Below are 25,561 nucleotides of genomic sequence, written 5' to 3'. Positions count from 1 at the left end.
CCTGCAGACGGCCCATTCCCTCACACCAGAAGCAACTTGCAGTTTCTCAAGTCACTCCTGACACACAAAAAAGAAAAAGAAGAAACATTGTGCCTTGATATTCTGAGTTATATGACTGTGTGGAAGAACCCTGAGAGTCTATTGTAATTGACATCATGTTGTGTGTGTAACCAAGTTTGCATGGGTTGGACCACCAGAAAGCCAAGGCCCTGCTACTACTCCCTCAGCCCTCCTTGTGGACCATTTTGGAGTGTTTCGGTGTGGGAATCCCAGGCCAAGGGATGCTTCCTGGAGGCGCCCTCCTCCCCTTTCTTCTGATGGCGTGCCCCAAATTTTTGCCCGGCTTCACTTCCGAAGCAACGTTGAAACAGAGAAGTGGGAAAGGGGGAGGAGGAGGAGGAGGAGGAAGAGGAGCACGTGCGCCCGGCGCCGCTGCTTTCCGCCTGGCCGAGCATCGCCGTGTTTAGCCCGGGAAGCAACGGCATGTCGTAGACCTTTGCCTTGCGCCCCTCTGGCCCCCGCAGCTTCTCCTAGGACCCGATTTCGCAGGCAGGGAGGGGGGAAAGGGGGGATCCTCGGGGAAACCGGAGAAAGGAAAACGCGGCTTTCTTTGTCTAGTGCGGAACCCCGGCTCCGTTGCAGTCCCCATCGCTCCAGGAGCCGGTCAGGAAAGCCAAGGAAGGGACGCGCTTTCGACCCGAGGCCACCCCTCCCCCGCCAAAATAGTGAAGGCTTGGAAGGTCGCTATTTCCAACAGTGGGGTCGTTTAAAGGGACGGCGGGAAGAGAGCGAGGGGCCTCTAAGGGACGGCGGGGAGGGGGGGGAGGCTGGTTCCTCCAAGGCAGGCCAACAAAGGCGGGAAGAGGTGCCTTGCCTTCCTCTTCTTCCTTCTCCTCCTCCTCCTCCGCGCCCCCTCCTTTCTCCAGAGTCAGGGCTGCGGGGCTTTGCCGCAACGGGCGAAGGAGAGAGAACACGCGAGAGAGAGAGAAAGAGAGCAAGCGAGGGCTCTTCTGTTGCGCGGCCTGCACTGCTCCCACTTTTCCTTTCCTCCCTCTGCGACCCCACCAGCAGCAATAAGCGCGCGCTCTCTCGCTCTCTCTCGCGCGCTCCCCCCCCCTCTCTCTTTCTCCCCCTCCCTTTGCCCATCCACTTGCTCGGCTGCGCGCCTGCGCGAGCCCAGCGCCGGCTCTTCCCCGGCATCTCTTCCTCCTCCTCGGTGCGTTCCTTGCTCCTGCGCGCGCTCCCCTCCACCCCCTCCCCCCCCTCTCTCTCTTTCTCTCTCCCTCTCTCATCTCTTTCTCCCCCTCCCCACCAGCAGCCCCGCTTGTCTTGCCTTCCTCCTCCATCCAGCCCCGGCGGCGGTGGCGGTGTCGGCGGGGATGGGCAGCGAGAGCGCGCGCAGGAGCAGCCCGGGCTCCGCCGCTCCCCGCTGCGCCCGCACTTGCTTTTCCTCCTCCTCCTCCTCCTCCTCTTCTTCCCACTCCTGCTGCTGCTGCTGCTCCTCTTCTTGCCCCGCTGCCCCCAGGGCGGCGCCTCGGATGCGCTCCCGCCTTTTCCCGACGCGGACGGGTGAGTGAAGGGAGGAATGGCAAGGGAATTGGGGTTGAAGCGGGGGATGGTGAAATAGGGGACGGTGGAGGGGGGGGGGCTCCTCTCTCGGAGCACCTGCTGTGCTGGGAAGGGTGGTTTGTTTGGTACTCCTAAGGAGGTGGGGGTCACCGTTGTTTCCTCAGTTGTTTTCTCCCTCCGCCTCGCCTGCTGCTCCAGGGCAAGGTGCTGAATTCATCCCGCCTCCCCTACCAACCCTCAATAGAGGGGAAAGGAAAAGGAGGGAAGGGAAGAAAGAGGGGAGTTCTCTTTGGGATGGAAACCCCCATCCCCTCGAACCTCCCAGGTCCAATCCTCAGGGAGAACTTGAGGGGAAAGGAAGGGGAGGCAAGGCATGGGCTTCTCTTTGGGGTGCAAACCACGGGCACCTCCAGCCTTGAAGGTCCACTCCTCAGGGACTGGCTGAGAGGATGGGGGTGAGAGAAGAAGGGGAAGCAGAGGAAGAGCCTGCCTTCCCTCCAAAGTCAGAGGCTGTGGAGGGGAAGGAGGCAAGGAAGGGGCTTCTCTTTGAGATTGTAACCCCGGCCCCTCCAGCCTTGAAGAGCCAGTCCTCAGAGATTGGGTGAGGGGATGTGGGTGAGAAGAAGGGGAAGTAGAGGAAGAGCCTGCCTTCCCTTTGGGATGGAAACAAACTGGAAGAAAACAAGGAAGGGGCTTCTAGGTTGCTGAGAGGTTTCCGGGCTGTATGGCCATGCTCCAGAAGCATTCTCTCCTGGCACTTCGCCCGCATCTATGGCAAGTATCCTCAGAGGTTGTGAGGTCTGTTGGAAATTAGGCAAGTGGGATTTATATATCTGGGATGTCCAGGATGGGAGAAAGGACTCTTGTGTGTTTGAGGCAGGTGTGAATGTTGTAACTGGCCAACTTGATTATTAGCATTGAATAGCCTTGCAGCTTCAAAGCCTGATTGCTTCCTGTGGCTTCTCTTTGGGACGGGAACCACCTGCACCCCCAGCCTCAGAAATCCCATCAACCAACAGCACATCCAACAGCACATCCAGCATTAGAAGTCCATTACTCAGGACTGGGTGAGGGGAAAGCAAGGGGAAGGAAGGAGAGAGGGAAAGAGGGAGGGGGTTGTCTTTGGGATGGAAACAACCAACAGCTCAAGCCTGGAAAGTCTAATCCTTTGGGGCTGGTTAAGGAAAAAGGAAAGGAAAAGAGAATGGAAACAACCTGCAGCTCCAGCCTCGAAAGTCCAATCCTCAGGGACTGGTTAAGAAAAAAGGGAAAGGAGGTCTTCTCTTTGGAATGGGAACAAACAGCAGCTCCAGCCTCGAAAGCCCAATCCTTAGGGTCTGGTTGAGGAGAAAGGAAAGGGAAGGGGAGATATTCTATGCATTGTCGAAGGCTTTCCTGGCCGGAATCACTGGGTTGTTGTAGGTTTTTTCGGGCTATATGGCCATGTTCTAGAGGCATTCTCTCCTGACGTTTCGCCTGCATCTATGGCAAGCACCCTCAGAGGTAGTGAGGTCTATTGGAACTAGGAAAAGGGGGGTTATGTATCTGTGGAAGGACCAGGGTGGGACAAAGGACTCTTGTCTGTTGGGGCTAGGTGTGAACATTTCAACTGACCACCTTGATTAGCATTTGATGGCCTAGCAATGCCTGGGGCAATCTTTTGTTGAGAGGTGATTAGATGTCCCAGATTGTCCCAGTCCAATCCTTAGGGACTAGTTGAGGAAAAAAGGAAAGGGGATGAGAGGTCTTCCCTTTGGGATGGAAACAACCAGCAGCTCCAGCCTCGAAAGCTCAATCCTTAGAGTCTGGTTGAGGAAAAAGGGAAAAGAAAGAGGGGTCTTCTCATTGGGAAGGAAACAAGCATCAGCCCCAGCCTGGAAAGTTCAATCCTCAGGGACTAGTTATGGGGAAGAGAAAGAGAGGTTTTCTCTTTGGGATGGAAACCACCGGCAACATTAAGGACTGACTGAGGGCAGAGAAAGGGGAAGAAGGAGAAGGGGGCTTCTCCCTGGGATGGAAGCCAACCCACTCGTGCATGCCTTTGTCCAGCTGCCCTTTTTGAAAAGGCCCCGTTCCCGCTCGTGTCCCGCTGGCGCCCCTCCTCTCCCCCCCCCCCAAATCCAGGACTCCCCCCTCCCTCCTCCCCTCCCCCCAATCTCACAAGGGCCACTCGAGTGGCATTCCCACACCAGCACCCACCTCCCGCGCCCCTTTGGCGTCCTCTGCCCAGAGAAGAGAGACAAACCGTTCCTCGCGTCCTTTGACCCACACACACAGTTCCATCGCGGCTGCTTTTTTTCAAACCGCTGGAGGGAGAAAAGGAGAGGGAAAAAAAAACTTTGTAGAGAGGTCCTTTGATTTGGCCTTTTGAAGGCGGGGAGGAGGGGGAAGGAGAGGCCGCGGTCTCCGCTCCACAACCCCTGGTGTCCTTGGAGGCGTCTCCCCTTTCCTTCCCCCCCAACCCTCCTCCTTTTCGCCTCACAATGAAGCCTTTACAGAGATCCCTTGGTTGCCCGCTAGCTGGCTGATCTGGTGCCAGGACTTCTCCAAGTCGAGCGCTGGACCATTTCCTTGGCAAAGAATTTGATCTATGCAGAAGAGGAGGAGGAGGAGGAGGAGGGCGCGAGGGACACCTGCCTGCTCCCCGGCTGGAAGGTGATTTGGGGGCCATAGGTAAGAAAAAGGAGGAGGCTCCCCAGGTGGGCGCAGGAAGGACGAGACAAAGAGGAAGTTCCTGGCAAAATTAGACCCCCCCCCCAAATCACCCCTTTCTCTGGTTTTGTTTGCCTGTTTTCTTCTTATAACGGTGAATGACAATGGCTGTGGTGCGTCTCTCATGCTTTCGCTGTAAGCTGTGTAGTATTTTCAGTTTTTTCCCCCGGTATTTCAGTTGTTCTGTGTGAAAGGGTTGTTATGACAGCAGGTTCTTAGCTCCCCCCCCCCATCCGCCTGCTTTGTATATAGCATCACTAGTGATGTGAGGAATAGAGCTTGCTGAGCCTGTTGCTCAAGTCATTCTGCAGTCTTTGAACTGTGATTTATGTGTGTTTGTGTATAGAGCAGGCATGGGCAAACTTTGGCCCTCCAGGTATTTTGGACTTCAACTTCCAGAATTCCTAACAGCCGGTAGGAATCCAAAACCCCTGGAGGCCCAACGTTTGTCCTTGTCAGATATAGAGTGCCCCCACTCTCTCTCTCTATATATATATATACACACACACATATACTAGCCATCCCCTGCCACACATTGTCATGGCCCAGTCTGTTTATATGTGTTTTGTGTGTATATATATATTTGTGTATATGTGTGTTTGCATATTTGTAGTTTTGTGCATGAGTTATAATGTAATTTTTTGTTATTGGCTTTTTAAGTCTCTTCTGCTGTGTTTTTCAGTGTTTTAATGAGTGATGGTCACTCGTTCACCTGATATGTGTATTGTGTCCAAATTTGGTGTCAATTCGTCCAGTGGTTTTTGAGTTATGTTAGTCCCACAAATGAATGAATGAATGAATGAATGAATGAATATATATATATATATATATATATATTGATGCACACATACTTGAATCATAGAATCATGGAGTTGGGGGAGATCTCATGGGCCATCCAGTCCAATCCCCTACCAAGAAGCAGGAAAATCACATGCAAAGCACCCCCGATGCTTTTAACAGGCTGGATGGCCATCCAGCCTGTTTAAAGCCTCCAAAGAATGATCCTCTACCACACTCCAGGGAAGAGAGTTCCACTGCTGAACAGCTCTCACAGCACCCCCGACAGATGGCCATCCAGCATCTGTTTAAAAGCCTCCAAAGAAGGATCCTCCACCACACCCCAGGGAAGAGAGTTCCACTGCTGAACAGCGCTCACAGTTAGGAAGTTCTTCCTCACGTTCAGGTGGAATCTCCTTTCCTGTAATTTGAAGCCATTGTTCCATGTCCTAGTCTCTAGGGCAATAGAAAACAAGACTGCTCCCTCCTCCCTATTTTTTTTTCATGACAGGAGCAACTTGAGAAACTGCAAGTCACTTCTCGTGTGAAAGAACTGGCCGTCTGCAAGGACGTTGCCCAGGGGACGCCCGGATGTTTGGTGTTTTGCCATCCTTGTGGGAGGCTTCTCTCATGTCCCCACATGGGGAGCTGGAGCTGACAGAGTGAGTTCAACCCACTCTCCCCAGATTCAAACCGCTCACCTGTTGGTCAGCACTCCTGCTGGTAAAGGGTTTAACCCATTGCTCCACCTGGGGCTCCTCCCTATGACTTCACCTCGCATATTTATACATGCCTATTATGTCTCCTCTCAGCCTTCTTTCCTGCAAACTAAACATGCCCAGGTCTTTAAGCTGCTTTTCATAGGGCTTCTTCTCCAGACCCTTGATCATTTTAGTCGCCCTCCTCTGGACACATTCCAGCTTGTCAATATCTCCCTTCAATTGCACTGCTCAGAATTGGACACAGTTTTCCAGGTGTGGTCTGAACAGGGCAGAATAGACAGAATAGACTTCTCTGGATCTAGACACTATACTCCTATTTATGCAAGCCAAAATCCCATTAGCACCAATGTTTATATCCCTTATGTGTATTTTATCTCTGCTCTGCATACCCAGGCATATGTATACACACATTTTGAAGTTGCAAAGATGACAAAGAGGTCTTCCATTTAGGGTTATATAGCACGTCTATATAGTATTATATAGCACGTCTCCTTGTGTCTCTGTGTGAGATACGTGTGTGTTGAAGAGTTTTGCAGGTTTAGTGCAGTGTCTTGTTCAATTTGTTCAAAATCAAGGTTGCAGTGATTGTTTTGAAGCTACGGTCTTCTGATAACTCTTAGGTCATAAAAATGCAGGTAATAATATTCAGGAATAGCTGAAAGGTGTAAAACTATTGGTTGCATGGGTTGTTATGGAGATAACTCAGTCTTGTCATTAGTAATGGTGCTATTATGTCATAGCGGCTCTCCCTGTTGCACTAAGGAGTTGTATGTCACTCAAAGGCTGTTGCTCTGGTTTATGCTATCTGCCTTGTTAAATTACTTTCATAAAAAGATGAATACACATACACATACTTAAAAGTGATATGAGATGTGAGAATATGTAAAGAAGTATTCATTCCATATATGTTTGGGAAAAAATCTGCAGGAAGATCTTTGAACAAAGAAATATTAGTGGATGTCACAATGTAGGATCTGTGGGATTAACGGGAGTGCATTTGTATCACTTGCAGCTGTATCTGGTGTTCAATAACAAGTTTTATTAATAAGACTCTCCAAAGGTTAAAAAATATCTGTAGTAAGAATGCTGTAGCAATGCTATTTCAGTGTGGAAAATGGGATCACAAAGCTGTTTATTCAAAATGAAAAAGAAAGAAAAATGGTTATGTGTCTTATTGTTTCTTGCGTTATGTGTTTTATGGTGTTTGACTGTATTTGTATATTTTACTGCACTACCACATGCTTGCAAGCCACCCCGAATCTGTTTTGGGAGATGGTGGCGGGATATAAATAAAGCTATCATTATTATCACTTCTAATAAAGACAATAATATAGAAATTAATTATCTATATGAATAGGAATTTTGCAGATTTGTATTATGGCAAAAGTTTATTAGAGAAATTGTTTTGTTAAATAATTGAATTTGTTAAAACATTTGTTTTTGCATTTTATGTAACTGTAAAGTAACAATCCACCCGAGATTTTATCTCATGAGCAAGCAGCATCAGGAGTATTTACAGTGTGTTCGGAAACCTTATAGTTTGACCTGAGCCTGTTGCTGCTAGTTCAAGGGAATTCAATGCTGCTGCAACAAACAAGCACAGCTTCAGACATTATAACTCAATTCAGATCCTAGATTCTCAGTGTGTGATAGGCTGTCTTCCTGTTGACCTGCATTAAGAATTATGCACATGCTCCCACCAAACTTAGCTTTATTCTCCATTGAAATAAGTCTTATCTCTGGTAGGAGATGAACCTGCTGACCAGTTGCTATGAGATACATGTACAGAGAGGTGTGGTCCCCCAACAATCACTGAGATTGTAGAAACTGCTCCTGTTGCTGAGTGTAAGAGTTTCCTCATGCACAATCTGGATGGTGATCTATGTGGAGATTGGTTTTGCTTGATTGGAATTGAGATGTTGTTTTGCCTTCTGTATCAAGGAAAACATTTTAATTTAGACATTCCTCTAATGCAGAGAAAGTTGATTTTGATATGAACATAGACAATGGAGAAAACTGTACAGCACAGATGTGTGGGGCATTCTTGGGACAATTGTCTTTGGGTGGGGCTGTCCATTTGTATTTCTGTGTGCATTCAAGATGATATAAGAACACATTGGTATTTGTTCATGTATACTTATTTCACTGTGTCATTTTGTAACACAGTTCAAAGTAAGATAGGCTTTATTTTTTAATTTCACATCAAAAGCATTACACAAATAAGTATAAAACTGATAAAAATAAAGGGAACACAAGTGTCTAAATAATTTTGACCAAAAATAGGCAACAGCAACCGCATTGTCTGTAGCTTTAAACAATTCTTCCTCTGTGCATGAGGCACGGCATTGTAGACAAACATACATATGCAGAGTTGTTTGTTCTGTTCCGCAGTCACACAAGGTGGAGGGTTTTTCTAGGTAGTGCCATTTTGCCATGTTGTCTTTTGATCTGCCCACTCCACTTCTGAGTCTGTTCAGGGACTTCCAAGTTGCTCATTCTTGGTTTGCCTCTGGAGGCAGATCCTCATGGGAGGTGGGTCATTCAATTGTGATTTCCTGGTTTAGCTGCCCAGAGGAATATTCCTGCTGTTCCTGGGGAAACATTAAGAAATGGTAAGCATCCAAGACCAACAAGAAAGCTTCACGGTGAATTGAAAATATTCCGTTGTCTTGCATTGTCTTATGTATGAGTCTTGGCTAATAGTACTTGCAAGAGTAATTAGAAAGAAACACATATGTTGGATAAGAGAAATTTCCAGTTCTAATGTCCTAATAGTTATACATGAAATACTATTCAAGTGTCATAAATTATATTGTTTTATATAATTGTAAGGAATGTTATTATATTGGAAAAAGTTTAGAGAAAACTCTAGCATATATTAAAACATTAGGCAATAGAATGTGAAATGCCTCATGAAAATCTAAATAGGGAATAATAATCATTTGCATTTTTATTTAATTTTTTAAGAAGTGTAATAATCATGAATACAATACTGGAGGAAATCCATAATTATTTCAACTGTTGTAATAATACTTAGCAAATTACCCCAAAGTGTTCAAGACATTTCATTAGCATTGTTTCTGTAATCCATACAAAAAGAAGAATTGTATTTAATAGAAACTGTTTTTATAAACATTTTCTCATTTTTTCTCTCCAAAGAAACATGAAAAAATATGATTAAACAAATAAGATGTTTTCTTTTTCTTCGTATTGCCAATCTTTTTAAAAGCGTATTTTCTGTGGTCTCTTTCAAAATACCATGGTTTTGAATAAATCAGAATCAGCCATGCTAGACAAAAAAAAGACAAGGATGTAAATTGTTGTTGCTGTTGTTGTTGTTATATTTATTTATACCCTGCTTTACCACTACCACTCAAACTGTTGTGAAAGTAGAATGGGAAGGCAAATCATCCCTTCATACTGCAACCCCTATTCAATTAAAAACCATTAAGAAAGACTAGGATGCCCATTGTATTCAGTTGGCACCAAGGGCTGTAGGAAGATAGGAAAGGAAAGAACTGTTGATCTGGCATTGCAATATTGGTATGGACTGAAGTTAGGGCAAAATGAAGTAAAGCTGAAGGTACTAGCAGGAATTGCTGCAAGGCAATGGGGCTTTTATTATTTTACTGATTTCATGACCGGTTTACATCCTCCCCCATACACATATCTTATCACACACTCCTTATGAAATATATGTAGTTCATAACTCCCTTCAAGTGAGCTTTGGCTTAGGACGATCCTAAGAATGAGAGTCACCTTATTCTCAGGTCTTATAGACTCAGCTGTGATTTTTTTAGTCTATCCAAATTGTATGCAGCCTTTCTCTTCCTGCTATGATCCATCTTACCAGGATTATTGTCTTTTCTGATGAGCCATGTCTTCTCATGATATGGTCAGAGTACGACAGCCTCAGTTTAATCACTCTGACTTCTAGGGAGAGTCGTGGTCTGATTTACTCTAGGACCTATTTATTTTCCAGTTCATAGCATCTGTAGATCTTTTACCCCCAGCACCATACTTTAAATGAGCCAAATCTGTTCCTGACAGCTTTCTTCACTGTCCAGCTTTCACAACCATACATAGAAATGGAAAATATGGTGACTTGTACTATTAATTTAATATTCAGTGATATATCTTTACTTTTCAGAATTTTGTCTAGTTACTTCATAGCTGCCCTTACAAGTCCTTGTCTTCTAATTTCATGACTTCAGCCTCTGCTTCAGTTAATGATTGAGCCAAATTATAAAACAAGTTGAACTATTTCAAAGTCTTCATAATCTACTTCAAAGTTAAGTAAATTAACTGTAGCGATTAACTTTAATGTTTAACTGTAAACCCGCCTTGTATGAAAGAACAAAATGGCCATGTTTAGGTTATTTTCAATCAGATAATTGTGTAGTGTTTCAGTCTAGAAATGATGATCAAAGAAGAAACAAAGAAGAATTAATAGTGTGGTGGGATGTAACAGAAGCAGTCAGGTGATAAAATGCAGTATCTAACCAGATAATATCAATAAGACTTCATGGAAAACTTGTCAGCATACCATAGTCCAAGTGTATGCTTAAACTACAAACTGCTTGGCAGGGGGTTGGACTAGATGGCCCATGTGGGCTCTTCCAACTCTTATTATTCTCTGAATCTATGAGGAAGAATTGAAATGTGCTTTGCAGGAATCCTGAAGGTTGCCCACATCAAAACCAAACATGTTTGATCACTCTGAATGACTGGAAGAGAATTTGGCTTAGGAACAAGAAATTCAGCAGGCAAGTAACTTACTCAGTTGGGTGAAGCCAGGTTTTTTTGTTTGTTTTTTTTCAAGAACATTGGACAGACATCTAAACTGTGAACAAACAGTGTCTTTGCCTCCCTAGGATGAATGAATGTGACTTGTCCAAGATTTTTCAGTGGGTTTCTATGCCTAAGTGATTATTCGAAATCTGATTGCTAGAGTCATAATCAAACACTTTTCAGTGCAAATTGCATACATTCTCATTTGTGTGTGAGAGAGACATTGCTTCAACTATTAAGTAATAGATACAGTTTTTTGTTTTCATCCATAGATGGATGTGGGTGTTTGCAGCATTCTTTCTACCCATCTCTTTTCTTGGAGTGCTTCAGAAGATTGTTGGAGTAAGTAGGGAACCAAATTACATTTGATTAAATTATAGTTTGAATTTCTCCATCATACTAAGTAAAATGTAACTGAAAATAAGTTGCCTTGAATATTCAAGGATCGCTTCAGGCTTAAACATTTTAGTCCTGCATCAGTAGGTAAAAAGGGACAGGCTTAGGCATTTATTTCAAAATCCAAGTTAAGTAAAATGATAGAGCTATTAAAACAAGAAAACACAGTGAAATTACTATATGCTTTTACAAAGGTCAAGGCATTTGTGGTTATGTGTATTGTGCCTCTGCTTGACGTCTTTGTGTTCCTGAAATTGATTTCTGTATAAATTATTTCTATAGAGTATGAGGAAATAAAAATCCACTTTTTTGACAAATGCAATCTCAAGTTGAATAGTCAACACCTGCTTTTTATGACTGCAGCAACTACAGTTTCACTAAAGATGAATTTATGCATTCAGTTGTTTGGGAGTAGTGGGGCAAAACTTCTAATAAGACATGTATAGGATTACATAGCAAGGTGCTGTGGGCATTAAAAAAACAAATGGAATTATGGGAACAATTACCGAGTTATATTTACTAGTATTGTTTTACTAATAGAAGGCACTTCACCAGACTCCCCACCACCACCACACATGGTTAATGGGTCACGTCTCATATTCCTCAATCTATTGGTTCAACTTTCCAGGGTACTGCAGTCAATCGGGAACTAACAACCTCTGGTGCTTTGCATGATTAGAAATATTCTTTAGTAGCATAGATCCAGTAGTGGATATAGTTCTCTAATTGTGTATGCATAATTAGATTTCACTTTCTTGATTTTATTCTTGTTTGGCTTAACAAAAGCAGGTGAAGCTTTTTGTAACCTCATCATCCCCTGAGCCAGTGGTTCTCAAAATGTGATCTTCCAGATTTAAAATTCAACTGCAACCCAATATAGCTAATGGGCTAGATTCTGGGATGCTTACTCCACAACATTTGGAGGAACAAAGGTTGAAAACCATTACTGTAACCTATGCACAGTTGCTGTCTTCAGAGATCAGCCACAAATAGTTAAAGTGCCTGGCAGGAACTGAAAAGAATAGCAATGTGGGTATGACTTCCAAGGGTTTCCTTGAGGGTATTTCCCTGAGGGGCGAATGTGCACAACAGGTTTTAGTGTGTGGTATTGAGTATTTCAGAAAGGATTTGCTTTCTTTTACTGTATTACTCATCCCACTATCTAACAATCATCCCCCATGGGCTGTTAAAATTTGTCTTGGAAGGAGAGATGTAAAATCCATGGAAATGTTGAAGACATGAAGGAAAAAAGCTATGAGACACTCAGGAATTTCCCACAATGGTTCCACGTCATGGGAGCAGCTTCATCAGTCTGAAAGTTGAGCAACCAAATGTTACAGAGTAGGAAGATAAATTTGGGCCAACTGAAGCTGCAGCCATGTGAAGTTTTGTTGCACAGCATTCTCGTGTAACATTGCTGACATCTATGTAAACAAAAAAACAGCTTTTTACAACTGTGTAACTTCTACAAAGAACTAGAGCTTTCCAGAAGCTACACAGCTTCTCCCGAGAATTACATTTTAAGAAAATAACAATGTTGCACAAGAAAAATATTATGCAAAATTAGTGATGTTGCACAAAAATAGCCAAATGATTTTTTTGTACAACATTGCTGGGGTTTTTTTTTCACATAGTCAACAGCAATGTTGCAGACAAATGCTGTGCAACAAATCCTCATGTAGCTGCAGCTTCAGTTGGCTCGAATTTCTTTTCCTGTAGTGTAACATTTGGTTGCTTAATTTTCAGACTGGCGAAGCATACACCCATGATACAGAATGCTTCACCATGTTGTTCATATTGGGATATAGTGTGCAATTTAGTTTGGCAGTTTTTGCACTTTTCCAAATATATCATGAAAAACAATCTAAGGTGTATTTTTCTCAGAAACCTCAGAAAGCAGTTTTCTGTGTCGAGTAAAAGAGTCTGTAAGCATAGGTTTTGACTGCAGGGCTACGTATAAACTATGCAGTATATGTTGAGTTTGGAACAAAAAAAGTTTCCAGAATTTGCAGAAATGTTTGGCATGACATTTTTCTTGTGTTTTCTGATGGGTCTGGAATTTCCAGTTTGAATCCATGGATTCCATCCCTAGTATATTTAGAAACAAAATTTAACTTGGTGTCAAAACTTTTATTAACTTGCTTAGAATATCTGTTGAAGTTGGCTTATCATATATCCTCCTTTCTCCCTATTTTGATGCTCACAAATGCTCTGTAAGGCATGCCAGGGGCAGCTGCTCTTTATCTTGCCTATTGTGACCAGAGTAGGATTGGTTAGAGCTGAACCTTGCTCTTTCCCAGATCAAGTTTTACTGCATTGTTTTATGCATACACTCATCTGCAATCTGACCCTTAAAGTCTCTTCTTTCTCTGTCTACCCCCTTGCTATCCTTCTAATGCCAATGCTGCTAGAGTGTATATAGAAGGACCAGAAAAGGAGTCTCAGCAGGCATAAAAAGCTTTGTAGAAAGGAACTTTACTGACAGATTTTTAAAAAGTTATGTCTGAATTTTCACAAGCAGCGATAGCCCTCTAGTATTTCACTGTTAGCAATATCTCAGTATCTCAAGGCAGGGAAATAATCTTCAGGATGGATGGATGGATGGATGGATAGATAGATAGATAGATAGATAGATAGATAGATAGATAGACAGAGTGTATATGCTGGAATCATTAGTAGAAAAACTGAAAATGTACCCTTGGAAAAATGTGAGAAAGTGGTGTTTTAAAATGTTCATCTATTTTTCTTCAGGTCTTCAAATTTCTACTGGAAATTGGTATGGCAGTCCTCAAGACTTTTTGGTGTTGTAGGACTTAAAAATTTACACTGAGACTGACATGACTGAAGTTGCTGATGTGTCGATGGACTACAAAACAGTGCCCTTGTTTCACATTGTAACTGGCCCACAAATCAAATGTAATCTTTTTTTCTCAGGAAGGGGAAAAATATTTTTGAGTAATTGCGACAAAGATCATCTTGTTGACTTTGATGTAATGGCCACTTGTGATACCTGCAGGCTAGAAGATAAACTGGAATGATCCACCCATAGATATGGTGGAGATAGCTCATTTCTGGTGTCTTTAGACAGGTTTCTCCAGATCTAGTTGATGGTTCTGCTGAGACTCTGATCACTCTCTGTGATAAGATTTTTTTTTTTTTGTCGTGTCCGGAGTGACTCCTGGAGTGAGAGAATTGGCCGTCTGCAAGGACGTTGCCCAGGGGATGCCTGGATGATTTGATGTTTTTATCATCCTTGTGGGAGGCTTCTCTCATGTCCCCGCATGAGGAACTGGAGCTGATAGAGGGAGCTCATCCACCTTTCCCCGGATTTGAACTTGCGACCTGTCGATCTTCAGTCCTGCCGGCACAGGTGTTTAACCCAGTGCGCCACCGGGGGCTACGATAAGAAGATGAAAGTCCATGATCTATCTATCATCCCCTTCCTTGGCATATAGGTTCAACAGGTCAGCTGACAATCTTTGCAGGAGTAAGGTAATAAGACTGCATAGCCATTTGTAAATAAAACTGCATCCATAATGATGTCATGACATTGCAATTAGAACAGCTTATTGTCAAAGCTCTTTAGGGATATTTCAGATAGTAGCAGGCCTGTAGCCAGGATTTTGATTCGGGGGGGGGGGGCTGAGTTTGATTTGGGGGGAGGGGCTGAGTCTGAGTGAAAGAGGGTCTACCCTAGCAAACCTTTTGTATCATTACCCCAATACCCCCATGCATATGGGATATATTGAGCATGGTGATCAGATCATGATATGAATAAACATAACAGTTTAAATAATGTACCAGTAAGGCCTTTCTGCAGACCACCATGAGAATTTCGGGGGGGGGGCTGAAGCCCCCAAAACCCCCAAAGCCCCCCCCCCCGGCTACATGCCTGGATAGTAGCATGTGATAGACATTTGAGACTGATCACTTATTTTACAGCCCCTTCTACATTGTGTTTATTAAACAGCACCAAGAACTAGGAATTTAGTTAAAGACTAAAGTTCTAACTCATTTTCTTCAGGATACACATTTTATATTTGTACTATACAAAATGGTTAAAACTAGTTTACAATCTGCTGGTTTTAATGGATAAATCATGTGTGTGTGTGCGTGTGTAGATAAATAGATAGATAGATAGATAGATAGATAGATAGATAGATAGATTTTATTGTAAGCTATTCTGAAATCTTTAGATATACAGTAGACGCTCATTTAACTTGCACCCATGAAGATTTGTAGATACATGTAGTCATTTCTGGTTGTTTGAAAAATACTATTATAAACAGGCCTTGGGACTTCATCACGTTAGGAAATAATCAGTTTCTATCAATATGCATTCTGTATTTTTTCTGACTGCATACTGAATGTAGACAGGATGCATGCAGACCCCAATCCAAATACTGCAATTCTTATCTTTAGAAAATGCTATGCTTTGTCCTATCACATCACAGAAGGCTGGCTCTTGCCAATCTGTTCTGAAGACTACATTATTCCCCTCTCGCCCTAAATCTGCACAGTGATGTAGCCTCCAAGCCCCGAACTACCACTCTTGGGAGATTTAAAAACACACTTGTGTCTGCGCAGTAAATGACAAAAAACACAGGGATCTATAATACAGAGTTCTAAACAATAGATTATTGATTCATTAGATATGGCTCCTTTGCTGCATCTACTGCTGCTACTGTGGTTACTACTTCAGTTTTATGAGGTTGAACTCAAGGCGATGCAGAGGCAACAGCAGCTTCTGAAAACTTTGCTTCTCCTTCTGAGGAGGCATAATAGTTAAAATAAACATCTGTTGTTTCAATACAGATACAACAAAAGAAGAAATTGTGCAGATTCCAGTTAATTTAAATATATAAATAATGAGATAAAGCAGCAATTCCTGATTGCCTTAATCCCGGAGATCTTTCTCCAATGTCCCAAACAGAAATGGCATCATGAAAATTCTGGGGTCAAAATACTCCACCCACCAGGTATGTCTCCTAGTGACCAGTCATGTCATTGCTGACAGGATTCATACTGATTTCCCAATTACATGTGAAACCAGCGCTTTAGCAATGGAAAACTCCATCGTATTTCAATACTATAATTAGAATATTGTCTAGAAATATTCTGTTTCTGTGGCATTTTGTAGTCGGATTCTGATGGATTACAGATGGGATGGTGCAAATGAGACTGTTTACGCCAAATGGAGCACTTGAGCGAGAGCCCAAACCCTTGTGCAAAAAGGAATGTGCACACGAGTGCCAGCATGAGCACAAGATCCCTTCCACCAAATGGAGCTCCAAAGAAAGAGCTCAAAGGAGCACCAGAAGCACAACAGGGGGGCTTCCAGGTAGCAGCTCTCTTTACCTTATGTCTCAGTGTCTCTGCCTTTGCGCCTTTGCCTGATTGCAATGTGCTCTTCTCTGTGTTTGGAGACTTCTGCCTGCTTGCCTCTTCTCTGCTTCCTGAGATTGCTGTCCACTGAAAAAATGTGGTTTAGTTCATTTTGTATGCTTTTTATTCCTGGTGTGTTTCATGTCAAGAAGAGAGAGTGATAGCAATGCCCCGTACTAAATTCTGTATTGACTTGATATGGAAATACATTAATTAAAAGCAAACAAAGTCAAATGAAGATAAGCTTAACTTCATATAACATTTCCTGCTAAAATTATTTTATTTTAATGTTTATTTAAAATATTATTCACTTTTCTGCTGGTTACTTGAGAGTCCAGGTAACCTGACTTCTGCTTAACTGAGAATCTACTGTAGTTCAACTTAGAAATATTTTAATTAATAAATCAGTTAATAAATAAATACTGTAACCCTCAGAAGTGCTTGATGCTACTCTTCGGAGGCCGGAGGTGGTGATACTTCTGAAGGAAAAAATAGTTTAGGGCTGTGGCATGTTAGAAAATACAGTGCTGGGTAGTTTAGGACTGTGGTATGTTAGGAAATATAGTGCCAGACCAGTCCAGTCTCATGCAAGATTCTAAACAGAGAGTAAATATAGGGTGGTTTATGACAAAGAGTAAATATAGGGTGGTTTATGATCCTGGTAAAGCTATGCGTGGAAACAGTTTTCAGCACTAGGTGGAACTTGGACCAAATGAAACTGAAAACTGGATTTGAAGACAGATTATGTTGGGAAGAACTATTCAATCAATTCTGAATAGGGTTGTGCTTCTCCTAGTTGCTGAGCTCAAATGATGGCCTAGTCTTCATTGCATCATCTTAGATGGGTATGCCAGCAGTGACCTGTTCTAAGGAGGATAGACCTTTCTCACATCAATACTAGGCAACTGTTATACATTCTATTTAGGATTACTTTTGTTTTGGAAGCTTTAGCTGGTGCAAAACATTGCTGCTTCTGAAGTCCAGGCTTTCAGAGTAATAAAATTCTCTTTGTTGAGATAATTGTTTTTAGACACTGTCTAAAGATACCTGCCTGCCCTGACCACTCAAAATTTAAATATGGTTTAGTTACTGTTTTTGCTTAACCTCTGAACTTTGTAATTGGCTGTTGGGCTGATGTGTAGTATTCTGCTGCTTTTTGGATTTATTGAGCTTTGTAATTTAATTATGGTTTTTATGCTGTTAGCTCTCATTGGTTTGTTAATGGGGTTTTTGTGTATTGCTTTGAGACCAATTCATCTTCTTAAAGCAGCATAAACACCAGTAAAATAGGTACAACTGTTAAGAGAATTTAGTATAGCACTGCATGAACTCTTTTGCATGTTTTTGCACATGTTGCTGAAAGGTCACTAGTGGCACTTTCCTTCTAGGCATGGCTTTCTGGATTCAGCCCTATCTATTTAGTTACAATTCAGGACAGCCTCAAGAAAGATTCACACAAATGTCTCCCGGAGGTGGCTGGTAGCTTCCATGTTGTAATAGACCAAATCTTAAAGAAGCTCCATAATAAAGTCAATTAATCCACATTCTGATCTGAATTATGTGGCTATGTAGAAGCCATGGGTTTCATGGCCAAACAGGGATTTTAACCATTGGTTTGTATTCACTCAGTCATATTGTAACAACTTACTATATGGACATTCATTGTCATAGTTCAGACATGTATTCATTATTATGTTACATTTAATGAAATGGTGGATAAATGTATGAATGTTTATTTAAAGTTACCAATTTTGTTTGTTGTTAGAAATAGGAAATTTAGTATTTTTTAAGGAGATATGTGCAAGAGTGTGTGTCTGTGTGTAAGTTTATAAATGAGTTGTTTGGTATAATGATTTCCTGTAGCTGAATAATACTGTAGAGAATTCAGTTTGAAGATATGCACAAAACTCTCACCATTGTATAATTACAACCTGATCTATATGCAGTAACAAATTAGTAGGAATGACTAACCTTTTGACTTTTAAATAGGAAGAAGCCTAGCCACTTCTCATGTTAGAGATAATATGGCTACTAATCATTTTAATTGCAGGCTTCTGTGGAAGTTTTAAGTAGGAAGAAAGCTAAGAATAGTGGGCTGGAAAAGACAAAGCAAAAACAAAATAATCATATTTTCAAGGGACTTCATAAGAAGTTAAGAAACATTTGAAAAAATGAGTTTTCTAATATTTGTGGGTTGCTGCTGTTTCAGTGAACCTCATCTCAATAATTAGAGTAGGTAAATTTATCATTTTCCCAGAAGTGCAATTCAAAGAAGGAATTGAGAAGGAAGGGGGTTCATCTTATGTTTTCAAGAAGTAAGCAAACATTTAGACAAAAAAGGAGGGAGAGGCAAAAACATACTGAAATTTATTGTCGAAGGCTTTCATGGCCAGAATCACTGTGTTGTTTGTTGTAGGTTTTTCGGGCTGTATGACCATGTTCTTGAAGCATTCTCTCCTGATGTTCACCTGCATCTATGGCAGGCATCCTCACAACCTCTGAGGATGCCTACCATAGATGCAAGCGACACATCAGGAGAGAATGCTTCTAGAATATGGCATACAACCCAAAAAACCTACAACAACCCATACTGAAATTCGCCCCATAGAAGGTTGATAATGTGATAGAGCAATTTAAAATCAGATTTGGTTCCAGAATGTGGACTGGAATGCACAGCTTGTGACTTTGATATCTTGTGATATCCTAAAATAAGTAATCATTCTGGGTGGAAGGAACCCTGAACAGAAGAGTTCTGACGCAGCCATGGGCAATTAAAGACAGTAGTTTGCTGTCTCCCAGTCATCTAGAAACCAAATATGGATGTTCTCCTGTTCCTCAGATCCCCATACCTGTCTAAAAGGCACTGAAGCTTTGCTTGAAGTCTTTTTCTCTCTGTTACTGTGCCCTACTTTCATACACGAATGCTCTAGAAAACAAAATAAAGAATTTCAGACAGTGATTTCTCTGTCTAGATTCCCCAGTTTGTCAGTATTTGGTCCAGTTATCATTCCATAGAGGGATATGTATTAGCCAACTATTCCACACACCAGTGTTGTTGCTTTGTGGGGTTTTTTAAAATAAAGTTACTGAGGCTCTATCAATGCTCTTTTATTTACTCCCTCTCAGCTATTCGCCTTCTTCAGGCCAGATGTGATTGAGTTCATTGAATCATCAGTGTCTCCTTATACACATGCATGCATACTGTTAGGATTTTTTTCGACTGCTGATCTTAGTTGAGCAGTTTGTATGAGAGAGAAAGAGGATCCAGGAAAAGTGTTGGCTAGATCTATTTTTTGCTCCCAGTTCCACTCACTGCCACCTATGCTCAGCAGAAGGACACCTGAGTCCAGCATAATAATGTTGTCCTTTTTCAAGTTGCTTGTGAAGATAGGAATGCTTAGTAAATCCTTCCTGACAGCAGCTCCTGTGAGAGTTATGCTAATAAGTCTCGACAATCTGGGAGCCATCATATTTTTATCTATCTGAAATATGGTACAGACATTTGGCACCTTCAGTGTGATTGCTAGGAAATTTTCAAGGGGATATTTCTTCAGCTCTAAACTAAGATTTCTTTCTATGGTCTATAAGGAAGTTTTGATTGAAACAGGATGCCCTTTGGAGATTTGGGTGGAGGGGGAGGTCATTTCTTTGTTAGTTTAATACTTGTTGACAGTGGAATCATAGAGTTGGAAGAGACCACAAATGCCACCCAGCCCAACCCCCTGCCATGTGGGAACATGTAGTCAAAGATTCTATCACCTTCCAAGGCAACATATTCCACTGTCAAAAGAGTTCTTGCCATCGAGAAGTTCTTCCCAATGTTTAGATGGAATCTATTTTCCTGTAGTTTGAATACATCTCTCTGTGTCTGTCTATAATCAGTAATGAAGGCAAAAATTGGAACTTAATCCAGACATGACAGAAGTGCTCCTGGTCAATTGGAAGGCAGATCAGGAAATAGTGATCCAGCCTGTGCTGGATGGGGTTACACTCCCCTTGAAGACACAGGCCTGCAGTTTGGGAGTCATCCTGGACTCGGCATTGAACTTGGAGGCCCAGGTTTCTTCAGTGGCAAGGGGTGCCTTTGCACATTTAAAACTTGTGTGCCAACTGCACCCATTCCTTGAGAAGCCATATCTGGGCACTGTGGGACATGACTTAGTTACATCCCATCTGGATTACTGTAACACATTTTATGTTAGTCTGTCTTTGAAGAGTACTCAGAAACTTCAGTTACACTGACCACTTAAGGACCTCATCACATTGATGAGGTCCCTGTGCCGATTTGCCAGGCTCCATGGCAAATCAGCAGGGCAACCCCAGAACCCTGCACCCCTCCTGGCCAACAGCAATACTTCCCCATCACACTTGGAGAAGCGTCGCCACATGGCTTGTCCCCACGGTGGCCCTCTTGTTCCTGTTGCAATCCAGAGCAGGGAACGATGCCCTAAGATAACTATCCACCACACTTGGCTGTGAAAAACAATCCTTTTTTATTGAAGAAAAATGGTTACAAAATAAAGGAAAAATGCAAGTCAAAAGCCACAGCAAAATCAGCAAACATGAATTTAAATGGACAAAGCAAAACCAAAAGCCTCACTGGGAAAATACTGGAATCTGTTAGCAATCCACTAACCGTACTTGATATCCTAGAAATCTTTCCAAACTATGGCCAGGGAACCGGGAGAACTGCCAAGGTCTTCATCAATTCTGAAACGATGCCTGAACTGAGGCAATCAGCCTGGCGTATTGCAATTAAAACTCAAGAATCGGTTCCGTGAACCGCCCTTCTGTTTTGAAGCCAATGTCTTTAATTCTTGAATTCGGGAGGATCGACGCAAACTGAGTGTTTTACTTCTGTCTTCCCAAATTTGGCCCCTTCTGTTGTCATTACAGTTAACAGGTGCAGAAGGGAGGGAAAGTTCAAGGTCTCCCTCTGAAACATTCTCAGGAACACTGGTACTTTCATTTTCCAAATCTACAGAAGTTCCTTCCTCACTAATTTCAGGAACATTGGCATTTTCCAAACCTACAGCAGTTTCTTCCTCACTAATTTCAGGAGCATTGGCATCAAAAGGTACATTTCCACTAGCATCAGTAAATATACTTTCATTAGCATCAGGAGGAACAAACAGAATCAGGTTCAAGTTCAAACTCAGGCTGAACCCCAGCAGTTCCAAATGGAACTCTGGGAAGCTCCTGTATTAGTGGCGCAGTGTACTAAGATGCTACTGCCCCAGTTGAGCAATGGAACCTTATCAGAAGTGAGTCTACATCATGTGATGAGCAGCAGGGGGCTCCATAACTCAACTGAGGTAGCAGCGCCCTGGGACACAAAAATTCCTCATGTGATGACGTCTGAAATCAGTGTAGATTAGGATTAGCCTTGTGGTGACCAAATGCTGCATGAGACTGATCTGCTATAATGCAGTACAAGATTACCAGCACCATAAAAAAAAAGTACCACACAACACTAAATGCTCAATACTAATCAATTTGTAAAATCCTGATGACATAAAAATCTCTGACCTGCCAAAAGGAGAACAAGGATGGCACCACCCTGGCCTCTCTAGGGAGGGACTTTCAGATTCTTTTAAATAAAGCCATGTTTATATTGGGTTTGGATTTGGATCTCCATGAGCAAAAAGGCATAGAAATAATTATTCTCTCTGTAATATAATGAGAAGGGATATTCAGGGATGCAGGGAAAATGTGGAACGGGATAAAGATTGCTGCTTTGTCCCCATTGTCCAGTGTCATGAAAACTCTACTGAATTCCAGTATGGATTGCCAACATTTTCCATCCTCTGAATCCTCCTACATTAATATTTAAGTAAACTATTAACTGCATTTTTACTACATGAAGTAGTTAAAGTTTCCATCAGGCAACCTTAATTAAGAAAATATATATAGCTACAATTGTTTGTACTAAAGCTTTGATTAATCAGCAACACACTCAAGATTTGCAACTAATCCTTCAAAACATTTGTCTTGCCCGTATGTTGCTTTAAAATATGGATTTGATGATTTTAATTAAAGCTCTGAGTTTATCATATCATAGAGAGAAAGCAGATAAAAATAGAAACTCTTTTCATGTGTATTGTGATCAGGCTTAATTAATTGCGTGATCATGAGCATGTTTACTTGGAACTACTATTAAATTACATGGGACATAATTCTGAATAAAGTATGTAGAAGGTTGCAATCTTAAACTACAATCCTATAATATGATACTGCACGTGAGGAGGAAGCAAAGTTAAAGCTCAAGATAAGCTTCTTTTTCTTTTTTTCTTTCTTTGTACTGCTAATTAGCCTTTCAATCTGTCAAGGTGCATTTCAATTTAAAACTCTGCTTCCTTGTTCTACCTAGTAATGAGTGAGCTTTCCTTTTCCCAAAATTTCCTTTTCATGATCAAATGAAAGTTGCTTTCTTTGGTGTAGTCTACAGGTTGAATATCCTTTATACAGAATCCCAAAATTTGAAATTTTCCAAATGTGAGGTTGAGATAGTGGCAAATTAGAACCATTCCAGACAGACTCAAAAACTCATCTGAATGACACCTCAGGTTCCCCAGTTTTGTCTGGATTATTAAAACACCTGGAAAGATCCAGACCTTACTGAAAGGTCTGGATCTTTCCAGGTGGGGGCCTGTGGGAATTGACTCCTGGGACTGCATTCTGTGATCCCCAGTTATTCGGGCACCCCAACCCTCCCGTCCCAGCCCCCACCCACCATTTTCCCCAAAAATGTACTGGAGAGACCTAGCTGCATGTCCCCTCCCCCTCTCCAAAGCTTCCAATGTGTCATTTTGACATGTCAAGAACTTTATTTGAGGGGCTTGAGCATGCAGCCAGGGGGGCTGGGGCTGGCTACATCTAGCCACCCCCTTAGGGAAAGTGTGGGGTTTGGCTCTGTTGTGGGCCCCAACTTCCCCTCAGGATTTGGGCCTGTCTGGAAATAACCTTAGATTCCCCTCTCCAAGATATCTTATTATGTATGTATATGCAAATGCAAGTACAGGCAGTCCCCATGTCACTCACAATGTATATTATGTACATTTGTTCTTAAATTGAATTTGTATGTGAGTTGGAACAGGTACATTTTTACAGTGTAATTTAAATTTGGCTTGTTCTGGAAACAAGGATTGGTGATAAAGCTTCAGTGGAGACAACTTTTCCCCACAATAATCCTTATAGAAGGAATTTCCTTTCCTAGGGGCAGACTTCTCACACTTCTTGTTGTCTTACCCCTTTCTTAACTATGAGTCATTTGTAAGTCAGATGTTTGTTACTTGGGTACTGTCTATATTCAAAAATCCGAAGAAAAAAAATCTAAAATCAAATGTATTTCTGGTCCAAAGCATTTTAGACCAGCATTTCCAAGTCCTTCCCCCAGCATTTCCAAGTCCTTCCCCCTCAATCTGCGCTGTGAGCTGGGGAATCTCTGAATATCATCTATACCTTTTGTCAGATGAAACATTACCAGCATAAACATTGCCTTACATTGGGTCAGGCCCATGTATTATGTAGTCCAGCTTTTTTCTCTAAACCAAACGTAAGAGCAGGACATTTTCACCATCCTTCCCAGTGTTTCACCTAGTTCAAATTTTAAGAACAAATTTCTCCTACTGATGATTATTTGCAATGTTTAGCTTAACTCTGCCTCTTCAGTATTAAACCAGTTATTTCATAGCATTTCCTCCTCTTATTAATTTGTACCCCCTTTTTCTTCTGAGGAAATCAAGATAGCATGCCTATAGTTATCCCTTGCATAGCCTCATGAGGTAGATGAGGGTTAGAGAGGCTGACCTGCCTCAGGCCATCCAGGAGATATTTCAACCCCCATCTTCCTAGTAAAGATATTTGATAATTGTTGACATGTCTCTAATTCCAGGCTCCGTATATTTAGTTTCTTGAATATTTCCTCGAATGAACAAAAATCTGCTATAACCTAGTCCCATTGGAAATTAAAGCTGCCAAATGTGCTTCCCTGTAGTACATTTTCCTGTGGCATGCCTGAGTTTTGACTTTCTCTTCAAACTGCTGTATGCATGAGAAATATAGATATGCTCATCTACAGAAACAGTTCAAATGGATGACATTATTTTTTATTTTCTTTCAGAATTATTAATTATTATTGATGTACTACTGGCTATATTTCTGAAATATGAGATTGAGATTCAACTAAATGTTTTTTTTTTCCTTGGGACCTGATGGAACAAAGAGTAGGCTACAGAAAACCACATATTCTTAAAGCATTTGTAACAAAAGCAGTAAACACAATAATTGCATACAGTTTTCAGCTCTCTCTTGAGAACTAAAATTCTCTGCATAAAATTCTCTGCATAATAAGTGACAGTTTAATAGCTGACAGAAAAATAATACCAATATGATTGCATATATGCCAAATTTACAAGTACTACAATTAAAATTGGTCTTGGGAGTCTTTTGAACAATTGCTAACAATTGATTTTGAAATTATGAGTAATTTAATTGTATCTAATAAATGAAATAAAGTTGTGTGTTCTCTTTGTGTCACTGGCATGAATGAGGCCAGTATACTTCATATTTGTGGGAAATGCTGAATTGTTATATATTCCAGTGGATATGAGAGAGATGTTAAAATGTAACTTGGATATGTGAAAAACAGCAGTTAATTTTGTAAAGAAATAGATAGCTATAGATCGATAAATGTATAGATATATATTTACATACATGTGTATGTCTTGTATTTTGACATAGGGGAGATTGAGAACTATGGGAAGGATGTGAAAAACTGCCCACACATCCATACAATCACCCATCCTGATAAAGAGCCTTATTGGTGATAAACTCCCAAACTGTGAACCTAATCCTGTAGGGGTAAATTAACTACATCTAGAATAGACAGACAGCTATCTATTTGGCCAAATGAACCCTCTCCTATAAGAACATCTGTCTTTACTGGACTTGTCCACGCACTGTTTTAGAATAGAACTGGAAATTGTCAGGATAGTGATGTTATATTTTTTCAAATCTCCAGGTGACTCCCCTCAGTTATTTGATCATAGAATCTTAGAGTTGGGAGAATCTGCCAGATCATCTAGTTCAGAGATCCCCAAACTAAGGCCTGTGGGGCGGATGTGGGCCTCCAAAGTCATTTACCTACTCTGCCCCAAAATTTAGACTTAGGGTCACCCTAAGTCTGAAATGACTTGAAGGCACATAAC

The 25,561-nt window shown here is 41.7% G+C and overlaps 1 protein-coding gene across 5 annotated transcripts in view; it reads left to right on the top strand.

Annotated features, from left to right (window-relative positions):
* The first annotated feature begins 1,135 nt into the window (after positions 1-1,135).
* The window catches only part of FUT9 (fucosyltransferase 9), a 78,093-nt gene continuing 53,667 nt past the window's right edge, over positions 1,136-25,561 (top strand). For 2 of the 5 annotated variants that reach the window (XM_060753057.2, XM_067467447.1), the window contains exon 1: positions 1,482-1,569. Coding sequence is in view for 1 of the 5 variants with exons in the window: in XM_060753055.2 (XP_060609038.2) it covers positions 1,380-1,569 (190 nt within the window). In the remaining 4 variants the exon portion in view is untranslated. Of the gene's footprint in view, positions 1,570-4,133; positions 4,243-8,376; positions 8,393-25,561 lie in introns of those variants that run through there. The other 3 variants (XM_060753055.2, XM_060753058.2, XM_060753056.2) reach the window with 3 other exon arrangements.

Source organism: Anolis sagrei, chromosome 1, assembly GCF_037176765.1.
Source record: "Anolis sagrei isolate rAnoSag1 chromosome 1, rAnoSag1.mat, whole genome shotgun sequence".
NCBI lineage: Eukaryota > Metazoa > Chordata > Lepidosauria > Squamata > Dactyloidae > Anolis > Anolis sagrei.
The sequence above is the reverse complement of the archived record's forward strand: the minus strand, read 5'-3'. Positions and strand labels throughout refer to the sequence as shown.